General features: G+C 49.3%; 1 protein-coding gene across 12 annotated transcripts in view; it reads left to right on the top strand.

Moving 5' to 3' along the window:
* rapgef1b (Rap guanine nucleotide exchange factor (GEF) 1b) overlaps nt 1–18,557 on the top strand; it is a 49,516-nt gene that overhangs the window by 28,961 nt on the left and 1,998 nt on the right. The window contains exons 4-25 of one of the 12 annotated variants that reach the window (XM_030341452.1): nt 1,099–1,255; nt 1,502–1,590; nt 1,711–1,866; nt 3,301–3,351; nt 3,887–4,001; nt 4,863–5,106; nt 5,446–5,973; nt 6,472–6,674; nt 8,988–9,149; nt 11,177–11,323; nt 11,909–12,001; nt 12,742–12,827; nt 12,971–13,076; nt 13,690–13,765; nt 14,605–14,689; nt 15,124–15,216; nt 15,454–15,639; nt 16,821–16,905; nt 17,034–17,128; nt 17,940–18,018; nt 18,116–18,217; nt 18,414–18,511. In XM_030341452.1, the coding sequence (XP_030197312.1) occupies nt 1,099–1,255; nt 1,502–1,590; nt 1,711–1,866; nt 3,301–3,351; nt 3,887–4,001; nt 4,863–5,106; nt 5,446–5,973; nt 6,472–6,674; nt 8,988–9,149; nt 11,177–11,323; nt 11,909–12,001; nt 12,742–12,827; nt 12,971–13,076; nt 13,690–13,765; nt 14,605–14,689; nt 15,124–15,216; nt 15,454–15,639; nt 16,821–16,905; nt 17,034–17,128; nt 17,940–18,018; nt 18,116–18,217; nt 18,414–18,511 (3,036 nt within the window). Of the gene's footprint in view, nt 1–1,098; nt 1,256–1,501; nt 1,591–1,707; nt 1,867–3,300; nt 3,352–3,886; nt 4,002–4,862; nt 5,107–5,445; nt 5,974–6,471; nt 6,675–8,987; nt 9,150–11,176; nt 11,324–11,908; nt 12,002–12,741; nt 12,828–12,970; nt 13,077–13,689; nt 13,766–14,604; nt 14,690–15,123; nt 15,217–15,453; nt 15,640–16,820; nt 16,906–17,033; nt 17,129–17,939; nt 18,019–18,115; nt 18,218–18,413; nt 18,512–18,557 lie in introns of all 12 variants that reach the window. The other 11 variants (XM_030341451.1, XM_030341455.1, XM_030341454.1 and 8 more) reach the window with 11 other exon arrangements.

The raw sequence follows: 18,557 nt of genomic DNA, 5'->3' as shown, positions 1-18,557 counted from the left end.
CTGAAAGGGGCTTGCCCTGGCTCCTGCAGCCACAAGACATCCCAAATCATGTAGTAGAATGGCTCATAACCTTCTTTGGAAAAACCCAGGTGTTTTGGACTTTGGCCTCTGAGCTAACATGTCAATTCCCAACCGTCCATTGAGACTAGTACCACTAGTAACTAAATGCATGTACATTAATAATTGTTGTCCTATTTGCTAAATCTACTGGAGATGCGGAACAATTAAAGTAAATTCACCCCTTGCTGTTGCCGCCTTTGACAATGGCTGACCAAGAAACTGGGTCCATGCTGGGAGTCTCACCAAAGAGATCTTTTGCCTTAGTGTTTGTGTGTATTGATTTTTTGTTTGCTCCTATAGATTAGTTATATTATTCATGGGTCCTATAATGTTTTATTAACTGCTCTTTAAATATTTAAAAGTTTGTTTAGGGCTTCTTTTCAGAAGAAGAAGAGCGTTTTTGGCATGGTATTGAGCATTCCCTATCCTTTACCATCAGTCTCTTAACTCCTCCCCAACTGGAGCCTTCTTCCTGTACCGGCGTTGTTTTGCGGGGCTGGAATGGGGTGCCGTGTCGGGGCAGGAACGGCGCGTGAATGTGCCTTGGCGTGTGGAGACAGGCACCACGGACACACCCTGCAGCCAGCGGTCCTCCAGCACTATTGACTAGAGCAGCAGCACCTCCAGCACACCTCCTTTGTCCTGATAAGCATTCTTTAGTTCAGCACCAGACTGGGCTGGCCCCTGCTCTGGCTGGCGGCCCCACCAAAGGGTTTCCTTGTCTACTTGTTTTGTTGACCAGGTCGACCCTGCTCAAGAGGTGGATGTTACCTGGTTATCCAGTGCCGTCTTCCTGTTGTTCTTCATTATTTATAGTTATTAGATATATATGGGAAAGTTGGTTTAGGTCGTCTTTATGATGTTTTTTTTTTTAATAAATTTCCCTTTTCTCCAAACACTCATACTCACACTCACACACATACTGATTCACTCATACTCATACTTATACACATACTCACACATACACTCATACTCATACTTATACAAATACTGACACTCACACTCATACACTCATACTTATATGCACACACTCTGCAGTTCGGCGCTGTCCTCGTGTCACAACCGAGTGTACCAGAGTCTGGCCAACCTCATACGCTGGTCCGACCAGGTGATGCTGGACGGCATCGACCTGGAGGACAAGGAGAACGTGGTGGCCGTCACCACCGTCATCAAGGCGGTGCTGGACGGAGTCAAGGTGAGTCCCCTCCCATCACCTAACCCGCTGCCCACACCCTACCTGCTCATCAAAGAAATTTACTGGCTCAAAACAACCCTACGTCCTCCGCCAATGAGAAATGTTAAATTTCACGCACCTTTGATTGGCTCGGGAATCCATCTTGCCAGTCAACTTTGAAGTCACTTTGATAAAAGTGTCTAGGATCGCTGAATCCAAAAATTCCCCTACATGACCGTTGTATGTGTGCATATGTCGTGTGATCAGGAGCTGGTCAAACTGACCATCGAGAAACAGGAGCAGCCCTCGCCCACCACCCCCAATAAACCAGTCCCCCCCGCCCCCACGGCAGAGAGGTGAGTCCACGCCGGGGCCCTTTACAACGCACTGGTGTGCCCCAGACATCCGCACACATTCAGACAGACGTGTCTGTTCATCCTTCTGTCGGTTCATCCTTCCGTCCGTCCCTCCAGCAGCGCGTCATCCGAGGTGTCCCTGACGGACCAGGAGCCTGAGGTCACCATCCCGTCCCCCGCCCAGGAGACGCCTTCAGAGGCTGCGTCTGACGCACCCGACGACGACGTGGCCCCGCCCAAACCCCCCCTCCCTGAGGCCAAGATGGCAGAGCTGAGGTGAGAAGCATGTGCAACTGTAGCCAAGAGGAATGTGGGGATTAATACACTCTAATCCTGTTGTTCTTTAGATGTTTTGATAGGTTTGTGTTCATTGGAATTATTGCAACATGGTTAATAATGGTTGGTTTGTTTGTTTGTTTTTCGGGTAGGTGTGAGGATAAAAGTGTTGACTCATATGTTACTGAATCATATAAGCTAAGATCAACAGGCTCTTTTCCGTTCAAATTCCTTTTATATATTTTTCATCATTTCCTTCCATTCAGGAGTAATATTGGTAACCTTGATCGAATTGTGGCTAGTGGCTACAAAATATAAACAAAACCATGATGACGTTTATGACTAGTGTTTGAGTATCAGGTGGATTCAATGATCTGTGTCTGATCCAGTTAAGTAAGAAAAGGTGGTCATGCAGGGTGTAACAGTCAGCGTTCTCTCCCCACCTGAGTGTACCAGCGCTCACTAACGGCGTGTTTCCACCGGCGGGTGCGCTTCGGCCCAGCACTCCTTGGCCCAGTAGTGGAGGTGCGGTTTGGCCCAGCTCGCGTTTCCACCGCTGACAGTACCCATATGGTAGGGCAGGGTCAGCCGGATGGCGATAGCCGCGGCAGCTAACTCATAGCAGCCCGACACAGTGTAGCCTGCTAATAAATCCAAGGAAAAAGAAGAACGTGCACAATGAACAAAGAGCAACAATGTAGGATGTCCAAGAAGGTCGGCAAACTATTGTGTGACACTTTCTTAAATAAACAAGGCTTTCGCTGTCGTCCAGAAATACCTTGCGGGTAATGTGTTTGTTTGTTATTATCCCCCCTGTCGCACGGAAGTGACGATGCTGTTGACCAATCAACGGACGGCGTGTGTAGCTCAAATTAGTTGGCCCCATTTCAGACGTCTCAGTACCTCAACGGAGGAGTACTGAGAGATAAGTTCACCTAATCACAGCTAAGTCCGAAACCCCGCCTACTTTTGGCTGTGGAAACGCGAACCGTGCCACACCTATTCATACCAAACCGCCCTTGCCGGTGGAAACGCGCCATAACAGTTCCAGGTTGTCTAATTTGATATGCTATATCTTTCTGGTCTGAATTGTGGTCAAACAATATGTGCATGCTATTTAGTCATCTTAAAATTCCTGATCTCAATTCCATCTCCCTGTTCGCTCTCTGTGGTCATCTGCTGGCTTTTCATAGCCTACCGTACAGAATTCACACATGATGATAAAATGATGTGTGATGATTATGAATTTGTTCATACATGACAGAAGGTTTAGATGTAAAGTTAGTGTTTTCCTGCGTTCCAGCCTGATCAAGTGGTCTGTGCTCCTCTCTTCCTCCCTCTGCTCTGTCTGTGTCTGGGGTTGTTGTCTGTGTCTGGGGTTGTTGTCTGTGTCTGGGGTTGTTGTCTGGGGTTGTTGTCTGTGTCTGACCACAGAGCTCAGCTGAGTGCTGACGCTGGCCAGAGGAGGTCCACACAGAAGGAGAAGTATGTGGGCAAATGGGATCACACCTTTCCATCGTGACCAGTCATACTGCCCTCATCAAAAAGTCCTGCTCCCCCCCCCCCCACCCCAACCCCCCCGGACAAATCCAGCCTTTTGATTTGATGAGCGTGCTTTGACATGCATGTTTGATTGGCCCCCCCAATGTGATGCCTTACCTCATCCAATCAGAAGAGAAGACCAGTCCAGTGCATGAGTGTGTTCTTTGTTTCCCCGACTGATCTTTATGTCATGGCAAACGCTGTTACGCCCAATGAACTTGACTGGAGAAGTTTGATACGCAAGAAACGTTTTTTATTTTATTTTTTTGTCTGACGCTAACACAGGCCATACACATCCCGTCGTACTCGTAACCCGTGTCCAAGAGGTGTTTATGTGTGTGTGTGTGTGCGTGTCAATGTGTAAGTGTGCACACGTGTGTGGTTTGTTTGGGCCTGAGTTGCGTCCCATGGGACTGTGAGGATGCTGGTGTTGTAAGGCTTCCAGGCCTGATGTTATGTGACGGCTCTCTCTCCCCAGTCCCCCGCCGGCCCTGCCTCCTAAGAAGCGTCAGTCGGCCCCGTCGCCCACCAGGGTGGCGGTGGTGGCTCCCATGAGCCGCGGCTCCAGCCTTCCCTGTAGTGTACACAGACAGGTAACACATAAGCATCCACTCTTCCCTGTAGTGTACACAGACAGGTAACACATAAGCATGCACTCCAGGTCATGTGCTAAAAAAAAAAAAAAAAAAAATGATAATAATCTTGAAATAGTCCCAGAAGAAGAACATTTATTTTGGGTCAGCTGAATGAACATTCATTTCATTTTTTTTTTTTTTTATGATGCAGGAATGTACTAAAGGTAACAAAGTTACAATTTGAAACTGGCCTGATTCAGTATAAAGCTTATTTCCAGCAGGTTCCATTCATGGCAACGTTGTAATGAAAGGCATATGTCCTTGATGTAATCTTGAGAAAGCGTTGCATAATGTCGTTTTGCTGGAATGTAAGTGCAATCCTGGAGCACGGTTGCCTTCTCAGTGTGTTCAAAAGGGTTTTCAGCCACCCAACTCAGCCTTACCCCCATATTCATTAAATTGGTGAAGCATTCCCCATCTGTTTCACCATTCTTTAATTTGAGCCAATCCATGCGTGGCCTGAGAACAATTACTGAGACTTCTTGCTCATGAGCAAAGCGACCAGCACTGCACCTATCCCTTTCCTTCATTGGAATACAATGTCTTTGATGGCTTATATGGGTTCTTTTTTGGTATATTTTCAATCTATGACCTATGGGAATGATAATGCACTGGCTAAGGTGGTCAACTCTTTTGGGACTGTCCTCAACCTCTCAGTAGGCATCTAAAACGCCCTGTTGGTCATGTTGAAATGTCAACTCGGATGAAAGCATCTACTAAAGGACCGTGGCTCAATGAGAACGGGTGCTGAAAGGTGTTGCCGTGGACCAGACGTGTGTGTTGGGACAGTGTTGTGACGTTCCTCTTGTTCCCGTACAGCCGCACGACTACGAGCAGGAGTTCCTCCAGAGGCGCTTCTCGGGGGGCAGCCAGTCGTACGGTGGCGAGTCCCCGCGCCTCTCGCCCTGCAGCAGCATGGGCAAGCTCAGCAAGTCGGAGGAGCAGCTGTCCTCCCTGGAGCAGGACAGCGGGCAGTGCTCCCGCAACACCAGCTGTGAGACGCTCGGTAGGACACGCCCCCAGGACGATGAGTGGACCGGCTGGTCCCTGAGTACATTCAAAAGTATAATCACAACAACATCGGAAATAGGCCCTGTGCAATACCCTGTCTGTCACTGTTAATGGACAATATGGCTTCAATGTGTGCTAAAGTTGGACTCTGATAGGACAAGGGGGGAAATGTCTTGTGAATTTCTAATTAAGTAGTTGAGAGTAATAATAACTTTGCTTAATTTTTGGCCTTGATTATTTGCAAACAGTGTTTGGCAATGTTACTGACAATATGAATAATAAAATGAACGTTGGCATTGTGCCATCCCGACGCTTGAGTTGAATCAGTTTGATGATCCCATGAGTTCAGTGTTTTTCAGTGGCTGTTCATTGTCCCCCCTCTCCCTCCCAGACAACACGGAGACCTACGACCCGGACTACGACTTCCTCCACCAGGACCTGTCGGCCGGGGACCCCCTGCCCCAGGCCCCGGCCGGCGGCTGCCTCAGCCCCCTCCCCGAGTCCCACAACGAGTCCTCCTCCTCCTCCCCCGTCCCGGGACAGCACCCCACGCACCCCCGCTTCAGTGCCCCGCCCCCGCAGCACACGCCCGAGTACTGGACCCCGCAGCCCACCAAGAACAACCCCCTGGCCCGCGTCAGCGCGCCGCCCGCCCTGCCCCAGAAAAAGCGGCGCAGCGCCCAGGCCTCGCCCTACCCCGACGGGATGGGGGCGCGGCTGCTGTACGAACGCTACCCCTCGCAGTACGACAACCTGTCGGAGGAGGAGCTGAACCCCACGCCGCCCTTCCCGCTCTTCTCGCCCATCTCGCCCATGCCCCAGAGCAACGGAGGGGCCTTCGTGGCGCAGTACCTGGCCAGCGAGCACGGCGACCGGCCCTCCAGCCCCCCGCCGCTGCCCGAGAAGAAGAGCAAACACAGTGAGTCGGAGGAGGAGGGCTGAATGAAGAGCACTAGTGTGGGAAGTGTTAAAGGGGGAATGGCACCATTTCAACAGAGTGAGCCATTGCCAAGACATTTCGGGTCATTTTGAGCATTTAATGTTCATTAAAGGGCAGCTCACTCTGTGAATAGAAGCAGGAAGTGAATCCCCGGATGTTCTACAATGGGCTCTCTAGGCCCGGGCAGAGGGCACCGTGAGCTCACTTCCTGTCCACGCCCGGATCACATTATTGCCTCTGCTTGCGTTCATGTCATCTCGTTCGCTTGCCAAAAATAGAAGGTGGTTCCCCTACTATGATCTCATCCCATTAGTTGCATTTGAATACATTTTTTTTTTATCTTTAGTTCTATTTTGCGTAGTGTAGAACCGACATGGGCGATCCGAGCCAGAGACCTCATTGCAAACGGTGATGTCATGGGAGCCCATGAGCCCAGCTGAAGCTCATTCCTCCTCCACCCTTCCTTCCTCCCTCCAGTCCTCCAGTACATGCAGTTTGTGGAGGACTACTCGGAGCCGCAGCCCTCCGTCTTCTACAAGATGCCGCAGAGCGAGAGCATCTACGAGCAGCGCAACAAGCGCTTCCAGGAGGTGTGCGGCTTCAACGACTCGTTCAGCAGCACCGACTCGGTGCACGAGCCCGTGCTGCCCCCCGCCCTGCCCCCCAAGCAGAGGCAGCTGGTAAGAGCTCACACGCACAGGGACACCCCCAGACCTCGTATGGAGACTCTCTTCAGTACAAAAGATGCATGAGATGTATCCATGAAAGGGCTGGTTTTGGTCAACCTAATGACGGGGTTCATCACGGATGTGACGCGTGACCTGTTCTAGTGTCATTTAAATACCAGTAAGTGTATTATGTTCCTGGCGCATCGATTCTGTGAGTTAAAGTGGAAGCCTACGGATCAGGTTCTTTTTCTTTCATTCTTGGGGAGAGAGAGAAAGACAGATGGTGTGTTTGAGATGCCTCGTACACCACCCGCACAAGTTGCTCTCGTGACGTAATTTGCTGGCATGTAGCACCTATGGCATCTTTGTGGGCATCAATACACAATGAGTCGGTCATCGCCGCGGTCAGAATCCTGCAATATGACAACCAAAAGGGGGCGTGCCTCGATGAAATGACGCAAGAAAGCTGGGAGATTTCCTACTCCAACTCCTTTGTACGCTTGATTTACTCCCAAGTAAGGAAGAACGGAAAATATCGATTTAATGGCTTGCAAAACTGCAATTCCACTAGTATCCCTAGTGCAATTCCACTAGTTAAACAAAGTTCTTCACTCCTTCTCTCTTATGGTGTTATTTATCTCCCCCTTGTTTAATCTCTCTCACATCTGTCCGTCGTTTGTTGATAATCAGCTGTCGTCTAGGGCGATACGGCTGGCTCTTATCGGGCCCCCGCATGGTGGTAAGATGGTGGTCAGGCTGATTCAGTGGTCCCAGAGGTGGGAGAGGTGAACACACACACATCCACAGAGGGAGAGATGAACACACACATCCACAGAGGGGGAGAGATGAACACACACATCCACAGAGGGAGAGAGATGAACACACACACACACATCCCCACAGTGGGAGAGATGAACACACACATCCACAGTGGGAGAGATGAACGCACACACATCCACAGTGGGAGAGATGAACGCACACACATCCACAGTGGGAGAGATGAACACACGCACACACATCCACAGTTCGGAGAGATGAACACACACACTTCCACAGTTGGATAGATGGGGGACGTTTGGCTTTTTAACCGGTAACGTGCAGTGACATTGACATTATTGCCATGGACAGACGAGCCAAGAAAACATATTTATAGTGTTGTCCCCAAGTCCTGGAGAGGAGACGGATGAAGCCTGGTCATGAAGCCCCCTCTGCCATCCCAGCTGTGGACGCACAGGGCTACTGTCACTTTTGATCCTCAGCCAGTGTATATATACAGTTTATGTATGTATATTTAAAAATCTGTTGCCGCTGTAAGCCTAATCTGGCCTCATGTTTGGAGCCTGATGAGCTGGTGGGCCCAGCAGAATAAGCCTGTTTGCCTCCTCCTTAAATCCATGTACCAGGCTTACACGCTTTGGCAACTTTATACAGGGCTGTCCTCCCTCAAAGTAATTTCATCTGCTGCTGGTGTGTGTGTGTGTGTGTGTGTGTGTGTGTGTGTGTGTGTGTGTGTGTGTGTGTGTGTGTGTGTGTGTGTGTGTGTGTGTGTGTGTGTGTGTGTGTGTGTGTGTGTGTGTGTGTGTGCTCGCTCAGAGTTTGATCGTAAGTTGGCCTCGTTTCTATAATGACTCAGAGTTGTAAGAGGGCTTAGAGGAGAGACCGCCACATCAAATAAATATGATTTTGGGGTGATTGTGTCGCTCCAGGAACAGAGTGCTTCTTAACAGAATAACACTTTTATTCACACTGTGAACCACTTCAACAACAACAGTCGTTTTATGGAGTCTTTTACTGGCTGCCTCTTTCAGCTTTTCTCCAACACGCCTTTCTAACCCTATTTGCTACTGAACTTTTGATCAAATGGACTCAGTTAGCTTCCTTTATACTGGCATTATCTAGCTATCTTGAGTGTCTTCATGTCTGAACTCCAGACAACGTCCAGAGTATCAGGTCAGAGAGAGAGGGGGGCGGGACATGTACCTGCCAAATGGTATTAATCCGGTTCCTCGCCAGTCTCTCGATGGAAACGTCCTCAATGCTCACTGTGGATTTTTCTTCTTCTTTAGATTCAACTCCACCCCCGGTAGATCTGGGAACTCTCCAGACCATGACCTGATATTTGCACAAATGGTTCAATCAGACATTGCACACACACTTTGTTCTAGGGAGGTTTTCCTTTTTTCCTCTGTCCTTTTAAAAGCAAACATTCAGCTTCTGCTTCCTTAACCTGGTTTTGTCCCTTTCTCTTTTCTCTCTTTTCTGCTGTTTTTTCTTTCTCCTTGCCCTTCTCTGTCTCTTCTCTTCCGCTTTCCCCCATCTTATTAGGCTTCCCACTCTTCCTCTCCTTCCTCCTCTTCTTCCTCCTCCCTCTCCTGCCACCTCCAGCCGTCGCTGGTGGCCATGGAGGAGGCGGGCACTGGGCTGGGTCTCAGCATGTCTGTCTCTAACTCCTACCTGATTGGCCAGGCTGCCTTGACCACACCAACGGTGAGTGCCATCCTCTCTGGCCAATCCCTGGGCCCCTGTGGGTTCTGGTTCCTGGCCTGTTAACCCAAGGGCTGCTTGAGCCTTGTGCGTGTTGTTGTGCTTGCCTAGTAAGATGTGGAGTGCATAGCCCTTACCCTAGGGGGATCAATGGTGTCCAGTTCATTGTTTTGTGTGGTTCCCTCCTCTGTTCGCGTTGGTTTGACTGTGTGAGGTTTATTTGAACTCCTTTGCCCTTGTGCTATGCTTATTGCTGGAAGAATTGGTGAACTATGTACTTATGTGTTTGGCCATTTGCTCGCTTCTGAGATGCGTTGTTGGCATATGCGTGTCCATGTGGTGTTTTTTTTTTGTCAGGGAACGGTTTGCTAACCTACACCTATACTCAGACGGAAAGGACGGTGCACGGAGAATGAGAATGGGTCAGTTGGGTTGGTTAGACAAAGGAAAGCATTATAATAAACACACGTAGTCCATTAAATATCATTTTAAAAGACCCAGAAAGTTTCAGGACATCTTTGAGTCTGGCTGCTTCAAAACTCATTGGCTTTGCAGGGTTTAATGAACTCACAGGGCTTTGGGCCGTCACACGGACGGTTGTGTGCTGCTCCTTGGTGGAGTGGTAGCTCTGTCTATAGGCTGGAGGCGCTTAGCCCCGGCTCTGGGAGGTTGACCCCGCTGACCCCTGGCTGTGTGGGATCACGGCTACCAGTGGCGTGCGTCGCTCCCTTAAGGATCATGGCTGGGGGGACGGAATGTGGCAACAGATGGAAGCTGATGGGAAACACACATTCCTGATCCTGCTGCCCTTCCTCCTCCTCCTCCTCCTCCTCCTCCTCCTCCTCCTCCTCCTCCTCCTCCTCCTCCTCCTCCTCCTCCTCCTCCTCCTCCTCCTCCTCCTCCTCCTCCTCCTCCTCCTCCTCCTCCAGTCTTCTTCTCTTCCTTCTGATCTTCTTCACCATCCAATGTGTCTGTGTGTTCCTGCCCTTACCACATATTGTTGCCCCATCCCTGCCAACTTCCCCACCCCAAGCCTTCTGCCACCCCACCCTAGCATTCCCTGTCCCACGTCTGTCCCCCAACCCGCTGTCGGACAGATCCCCTGTAAGGTTAGCGTTCCCTACACCCCCCATGGCATGCTAGGTGGGGGTTTCAAGAGAACAAAGGACTAGCTGGAATGGATGAATTATGGTAGGATCTAGTCCGGCACGGGTGTTTGCATGTCTGGTTGAACACGCACGTCAAATTGTCTTGTCTATTGTTTTGATGTTATGTGACTGACACTGTCTCTAAACTAGATTAGCGCTAACATCCCCAAACGCCAGTTACAACAGACCAGTGTTTATCAGTGATCTGTGTGATGTATGCACAGCTACGGGCCGCTATGCTTGAGACAGAGCTGGTATTTACAACGCGTTGCAGCACGTTTCAGAGGGCCTTTCTCCTGGCAGGCATCTCTATGAACACGCACGTACACACACACACACACACGCACAAGCACATACACGGTACGCACGCACGCACCCATAAACACACACACACACACACACACACACACACACACACACACACACACACACACACACACACGTATAAACACGTACACTTGCACAAATGCGCACACATGCATAAACACACACGTGTACACACACACAGAAACACACACACACGTACACATACATACACATGTACACACTTTTGAATCAAAACCTGGCCTGTGCATAACCTTGTGTGCGCTGACACTTTTGAACAGGGCAAATATCTCTCCCTGGCATATATTGGCTGGCAAAGAGTAAGATTTGGGGTGGTAGGTGCGTCGAGTTTTCTACCGAGGGCTATAGTTACTACAGACTGGTTGTGAGTCAGGAGATGTTGAAGGAGGAGATCCACATTGTTTTCTTGGTAATATTTCCGAACCTTTTTTTCCAATCTGCTCCTCTCTCCCCTGCTGTCTTTGTTTAACACTTTTGATTCTAATACCTCCAGAACTATAATTTTTTTCCTGCTTTCATTCTCTTAACCAATCACAGAGTTTGGACCGGGTGGCCTTGACCAATGCCACCGTTCTGGATGGCAGCGGGGGCGGGCCCAACGGTTCACTGGCCGGCTCATTGGGCTCTGTGGCTGTCTGTCTTCCTTCCGAGTCCTCTCTCACTGACTCTCTCCACACCTCAGCGGTGAGATCATAGTACAGATAAATCACACCAGGCACGACCAAGGCAGCGAGGAGAACGAGAAACCATGTGTCAGGAAAGAGAAGGAGAAAGAAAAGAAGCAACTACCCCTTTATGAATGTTTAACAATTTGGGTTGCATATGTTTATGCTAGTATTGCGCCTTTTAATATGTTAGACCTTTTAACCTCTAGCTATTGCTTAGTTTGAAGCCTTGTCTGATGTTGACTTGAAAACATAGTGACTCATCGGCTTACAGGCATCTTGTTGTCGTAATCATCGCCATCACATCGCTGCTCCCTGATTACCGCCTCTTGAAGAACCCTAGCCTTACGTCTTTAACTACATGTGTTGTTTGTTTCTCCCCCGCCTTTCAGTTACAACTAGCATTACTTTGTATGCACCCTGTTGCCACCTGGTGTTCGTGAGGGGTAGTTAAATCCTAATAAAGATGGCCCCCTTGCCGTAGCAGTCGGCTACTGCTATCCTTTGCCACACACATTCCCCGCCCGCCCGCTGCCATCCCAGCCTCGCCCGCTGCCCCCCCCCTCACGCTGGTGGTGTGTGTGTCCCTCCTGTGTCCCCGTAGAGCGAGGGCGGGTGTGACGAGGGCGGGGAGGGGGATTACGTCAGCCTGTACTCCTCCAGCCAGGCCAATGGGGAGCTCCCGCTCTCCCTCAGAGTAAGTAGCTGTGATGAGACCGGCGAGATCGCCATGTCTTATCTTAAGGGTCCGCCTCCACTCAAACCCCCCCTTCATCATCTCAGGGTGTGTGACGTCATATAAAATACTGAGGAAAACAAGATGTAAGTCATGGACGCTCGGGGCACCCATTTGTTTACATCTTGAACCGGCCCCCGCTCCCGGAGCATGCCTTGGGGTCCAGGGTGTCGGTGCTTGGGGTGTTTCCTGGTGTGGCCCACGTTCACAAGTCCACCCGTGTGTCGTTGTTCCTGATTGGCCGGTGGTCTCCATTACCCTCTCCTGACCGGGCTACAAACGGGCCGTTTGAACGTTGTCATATATCCCTCCTCCATGCATTAGTCATCCTCATGGGGTCAGTGGATTGATCAGTCTTCAAATAACATTTCCCAAAACAGCCGTTGTGCATGTGTGAGTGTGTGTTGGCGTCAAATCCCCTCGTGCAAGAAACCTGAATGCTTAATGGATTTGGTGTGTGTGTGCGTGTGCATGCGTGCGTGTGTGTGTTTGTGTGTTTGTGTGATGCTCTGTTCCTTTGACCTTTTTGACTCTCATCCTGGTGACATACTGAAGGCAGCCAACCCTTCTATCCCCTGCGTGGGACCATGGGGGTTCAGTGGTTATGCTCCTCATTCAGCCCCTGCATGGCATCCCATCCCATCTTCAAATGTCCCTGATTTGAACCCCTCATTCACGCCAAACCTTCCCCTCCCGCACAGGAGCCAATCCAAGCCGACGATGTGCTGACAGATCCCGCCCCTGAGATGTCCTCCTCCAATAGCAAAGAGGCCATCGAAAAAGAAAGGTAAGGACTCCATAAAGAATGTGATGCCAGACTAAGCACTCTAACGAGCCTTGGTCAGGATGCTAACGTGTGTGTGTGTGTGTGTGTGTGTGTGTGTGTGTGTGTGTGTGTGTGTGTGTGTGTGTGTGTGTGTGTGTGTGTAGGCGGCTGAAGTCCACGTCGTCAGCAGGCAGTGATGATGAGGAGGTGGATGAGCTGTCCCTCATCGACCACAAGGAGATCATGAGCAGGATAACACTAAAGCAGGAGGTAGGAGTCATGGATGTTAAGGCCGCACAGTGACACTGTTCAGACTGTGGATGTACAGACGCACTACACTGTAGCCATTGCTGCCCTCTGCAGTCGGCCTTTTGAAACTGTATCACTACCAATTACTATGCCCAACCCCATAACGCCTCTCTTCTCTCCCCCTGCTGGTGCAGTCTGATGGACGTGCTTGTGTGCCAGGCTGATTACGTACAGAAAATCTTTTTTTTTTTAGTTTTTTTTTAGAGGACATGTACAGTGAAAAGAGATGCAGATGGGGTAGAAAGTGGTAGTGTCTAAAGAGAGGGATGTGTCGGCTTGCTGTAGCTCACAAAGAGCCTCATAAGTGAGGTAGACTCTGCCTCCGTCATCCTCTGAGCTGGTGCAGGACAGGGGAGGGGTGGGGAGGAGGGGAGGGGGCAGTCAGAGTGGGGGGCGGCCGAGGGGAGGGAGGGAGGAGAACAGCAAATGGGGAAAGAGCTGCATGTGCAGCTCCACTGCAGCGCTGCTAACTGTAACCTCCTGTTTAACGATGTACCTTTGCTTGTGTCTCCGGCTCTACGCATATTGTTTATGAATGGTTGCTCCTCTCCTCCGCCGCCGCCTTCCCCTCCAGAGTGACGACGGCCCTGATGTCCGCGCTGGGTCTGGGGACATCCTGCTAGTCCACGCCACGGAGACGGACCGCAAAGGTACATTGGTCAAGTCTGTGTGTGTAGATGTGTGTTACAAGTCCAGTCTGTGTGTGTGGATGTGTGTTACTGGTCCAGTCTGTGTGTGGATGTGTGTTAATGGTCCAGTCTGTGTGTGTTACTGGTCCAGTGGATGTGTTACTGGTACAGTCTGTGTGTGGATGTGTTACTGGTCTAGTGGATGTGTGTGTGGACGTGGGTTACTGGTCCAGTCTGTGTGTGTGTTTAGATGTGTGTTACTGGACAAGTTGATGTGTGTAACTGGTCCAGTCTCTGTGTGGGGATGTGTTACTGGTCCAGTCTGTGAGGAGCTGTGTTACTGGTCCAGTGGATGTGTTGATGTGTGTAACTGCTCCAGTGGATGTGTGTTACTGGTCCTGTTGATGTGTGTGGATGTGTGTTACTGGTCCAGTGGATGTGTTTTACTGGTCCTGTTGATGTGTGTGGATGTGTGTTACTGGTCCAGTGGATGTGTGTTACTGGTCCAGTGTATGTGTGTTACTGGTCCAGTAGATGTGTGTTACTGGTCCAGTAGATGTGTGTGTGTGTGTGTGTGTGTGTGGATGTGTTTTACTGGTCCAGTAGATATGTGTGTTACTGGTCCAGTAGATGTGTGTGTGGATGTGTTTTACTGGTCCAGTAGATGTGTGTGTGTGGATGTGTTTTACTGGTCCAGTAGATATGTGTGTTACTGGTCCAGTAGATGTGTGTGTGGATGTGTGTGTGGATGTGTGTTTCTGGGCTTCTGGGTCAGGCTTTGATCGGCTTCCCAGGCTGAACTTGAGGAACCCTCCAGGGAGCCTAGCTTGACTCTGTTCTGCTCCCTCTCTGGCGTGTAGATCTGGTGTTGTACTGTGAGGCCTTCCTGACCACATACAGGACCTTCATCAGCCCAGAGGACCTCATCAAGAAGCTACACTACAGATATCCTTCAAGAAATCCACCTTATTACTAATTCATAGATGGAGGGCCTGGGTAGACATCAGTGGTACAGTAGTATGTGTGTCTCTGTCCGTCCAGTTGTGTTGAATCTATACTGTACTGTTTTTTAAGAGAATCCCATATATGGGCGGTGCAGTGCTCCCGGTCTCTGTGGTTGGTTGGTGCTGTGTGTTTCAAAAGGAGCCTGATTGGAATGAGATTAGGGAGGGGTATCCTGTGTAATGATACAAAGAGATTTCTGAGATTCAGCATTTCTCTAGTAATTCGGTAATAATTGCCTTTTGAAATCTGTCTTTTTGTTTTGTCTTGCCGCTACTTAAACGAAAAACAATGCGCCATGTTAACTCTGTCTGAACAGGAGTGTGTTCACACACACGCAACGTGTCTTTTCGTGTGCGTCCTTAACCACGAAGCACATATACCAATTTCTGCCACAGTCCGGACACTTTCAAGAAGAGGGTCAGCAAGAACACCTTCTTCGTCCTGGTGCGGGTGGTGGACGAGCTGTGGTGAGGAGCGGCTACTGCCCTCTTTTGGTTCTGCATTTCTAGTTATTAATACTTTGTCACATTATCAATTGTAATATCCCGTTCAACCTCTGTTTCTTTATCTTTCACAACTACAATGCTGATATTACAATACTTAAATGAACCTCAGATCCAAAGCGAGTTCCATTGAATTGAGAGCCATGTTGTTAAAGAGTAGGTCAGGGTTATTCTCTTCTCATCCACTCATCTCTCCCCCAGCCTGGTGGAGCTGACGGAGGATATCCTGAAGCAGCTAATGGAGCTGGTGTTCCGGCTGGTGTGTAACGGCGAGCTCAGCCTGGCCCGCGTGCTCCGCAAGAACATCCTGGACAAGGTGGAGCAGAAGAAGCAGCTGCGCTACACCAACTCCCTCAAGCCCCTGGCTGCCCGCGGCGTCTCTGCCAGGTACAGACCCGCTGAGGAGCGTTTGTTAGCGGACGAGGTCATGCCACTGTTAGGCTTTGGATGTAGGCGACGCCTAGGAGTGAGCATATGAGGACAGAGACTGGTCGGGTCCTCGGCCAGCCAGCCAACATGCAGTTCAGTGTTTTTCCTTTTATAAAACACTCAGCCCTTGGCATTTGTATTCCGTTGGTTATGGAACATCAAACAATGGCGTCATCTGATTGGATGCGCTTCGAGAGGTCAGTGCCGAAGTAAAGAATGTTTGAATTCTGACCATAGCGTCAAATTGGAGAATCTGAGCGGACCGCTACGCCCAGGTGGCACCAATGCTAGGTAGCATCATTGCTAAGTCGGGCTTCAACACTCCGTAGGATTACATTGTACCCACAGATGCTGAGAGCTGTGTGGACCATGTCAATGTGTCTAGAGGTTTATGTGTGTTCCTATGCATTTCGATTTTAGGAGCGACCGTGTGACACATTAACAAGTGCAAGTCCCTTATCCCTGGTTTTCAACATGCACATCAGTATGAAAAAGATATCACAACTACTGCCACTAACTATCAGGATGTGCAATAGCTTTTTAATGTCCCGAAAAGATGAAGACATAACACCTTTTTCTGTAAGGGTGCAGTTTTGCAGCAGTGTGGTTTGGGAGACAATAGGACAATGTGGACTTGGCTATGGGCTAAAGGGCTTGTACATCACAATGCAATATGGGATTTTTTGTTGATACTAAATAAACCAACATTTACCATAAGCTAATCATTACTTTATTGCAACGTCTTGCATGACAAACGCTGTTGCAGTTTAATAAACATCTCCCCTCATAATGACAAAAAAATGTAAGATGACCAAAACACCATTACTACCAATAACGTTCCTATACTTCCCACATGGAGGTGCTCATTGCTGTGTGGCGTCATAATATACAAGTCCTATAGAAGGGAAAATACAAGGAGGACACAATTATGTGGTTAAACGGTTTACTTTTGTGCAGAGTTGGTCATAAATAATCTTAGCATTTTCTAAATACATAATTTTCTAATTCCTGGTCAGATAAACGACTATGATCAATTTAATTATTCTATACTAAACTTTAAGGCCTGCGTCGCTGTCTAGTGAAGCAGCTATCACAAAGCTACCAGATCAAAATATAATTGATGTTCCTTGTGATTCCAGGCCAGGAACTCTCCATGACTTCCGCAGTCATGAGATCGCAGATCAACTCACTCTCCTAGATGCAGAACTCTTCTACAAGATTGAGGTATGGAGGCTACTAGAGAATGTGTTGTGAGTTGTTTTTCATACTGAAGGAATTCCCCTGCATTGCGGTGAGATTTACCTCTTGCTGCGCCTGTTGTAACTTGTCTGTTTTGTCCTCCTTCACCACAGATTCCTGAGGTGCTGCTCTGGGCCAAGGAGCAGAATGAGGAGAAGAGTCCCAACCTCACCCAGTTCACCGAGCACTTTAACAACATGAGCTACTGGTGCGACACATTCACATTTATTTAGCTGTTAGGTCATTCGGCAGATGCATTCATCCAAATCGACTTTCAGCAAGTTCGTAGTTTTCTTTGATAGATGTCCTTAAAGGGGACAGTTTATACCACCAGGTGTGAGTGTGATTAGCCTTACCACTTACAAGCCGTTTCGATAAATCTGCCGCAAGCGCAGTGTGCGCTCCTACCACTAGGGGGTGGTGGGAAATTCTAAAGAAATATTATTATTATTTATTTAATTTTTTTCCATGGGCCCCCCTCTGCCTTGGGCCCCACAACAACTGTCCACCTCATACCCGAAGTCCGACGGCCCTGGACATCACTAGGGGGCTTGTCCACCTAGATCTGTGCTGGATAGATGAGCAACGTTTACTTCGGTCCACTGGGTAGGCTGGTAGACCGATCTATCCAGCACAGATCTAGGTGGACACGCCCAATAGTGATGTCATATGGGGCAGAAACGGCTTGTAAGGCTAATCACACTCACACCATATGTCCCCTTTAAGGAGCAGGGAGATGGGAACGGCCCTTGCTCAGTTATGTAAGGCGTCTGAGATGTGAAATGAAAAGCGTTCGACAGGGCCCATTTCATGTCATTAAGGAAGCCTACCGGTACACTCCAGGCATTGGGTCCCCCAGAACCGTCTGGCTGGGAATCTAAAGGCAGAAACACCAGCCTGCCCTGTTATACTGGAGCCAACCATCACATCTTTTTCAGGACTATTCTTTCACATAGACGAACATCAACGACTCACACGCATCGTTGTACGTAACTGTTATCGTCCCTCTGTGTTGTCAGGGTGCGCTCGTTGATCATTCAGCAGGAGAAAGCCCAGGACCGCGAAAAGTTGCTTCTCAAGTTCATCAAAATAATGAAGGTAGAACTTGACTGAAAAGACCCATAAACACACCATGTAGCGACCTTGTTATACTTGGCTAATCATCGCCCCTCACATTTCTCCTGGCTTTTCATAGCACTTACGAAAGTTAAACAACTTCAACTCCTACCTGGCCATCCTCTCAGCACTGGACTCGGCTCCTATCCGCAGACTGGAATGGCAGAAACAGACCTCAGAGGTAATTGACTAATTAGCAGACCAATTAAAGATAAACCAATTGCCAGATTGGGCAGGAAATCTGGCCCCATCTGGCAACACAGCCAATGAGCTGCCTTATTGGGCAAAAAATGAACTGGCTGATTAAAGATTAACTACTTGATGATGCACATGATGTGTGGTGCTGCGGGCCTCTCATGCTCCTCCTTTCTCCTCAGGGATTGGAGGAATACTGCACGTTGATCGACAGCTCCTCCTCGTTCAGGGCCTACAGGGCTGCCCTGGCTGAGGTGGAGCCTCCTTGTATCCCGTACCTGTAGGTCTCCCCGCCTGGCTGCTCCCTGTGTGCTGATGTGTGAATG

Source organism: Gadus morhua, chromosome 19, assembly GCF_902167405.1.
Source record: "Gadus morhua chromosome 19, gadMor3.0, whole genome shotgun sequence".
Taxonomy (NCBI): domain Eukaryota; kingdom Metazoa; phylum Chordata; class Actinopteri; order Gadiformes; family Gadidae; genus Gadus; species Gadus morhua.
This window is presented reverse-complemented; position numbering and strand designations above follow the sequence as displayed.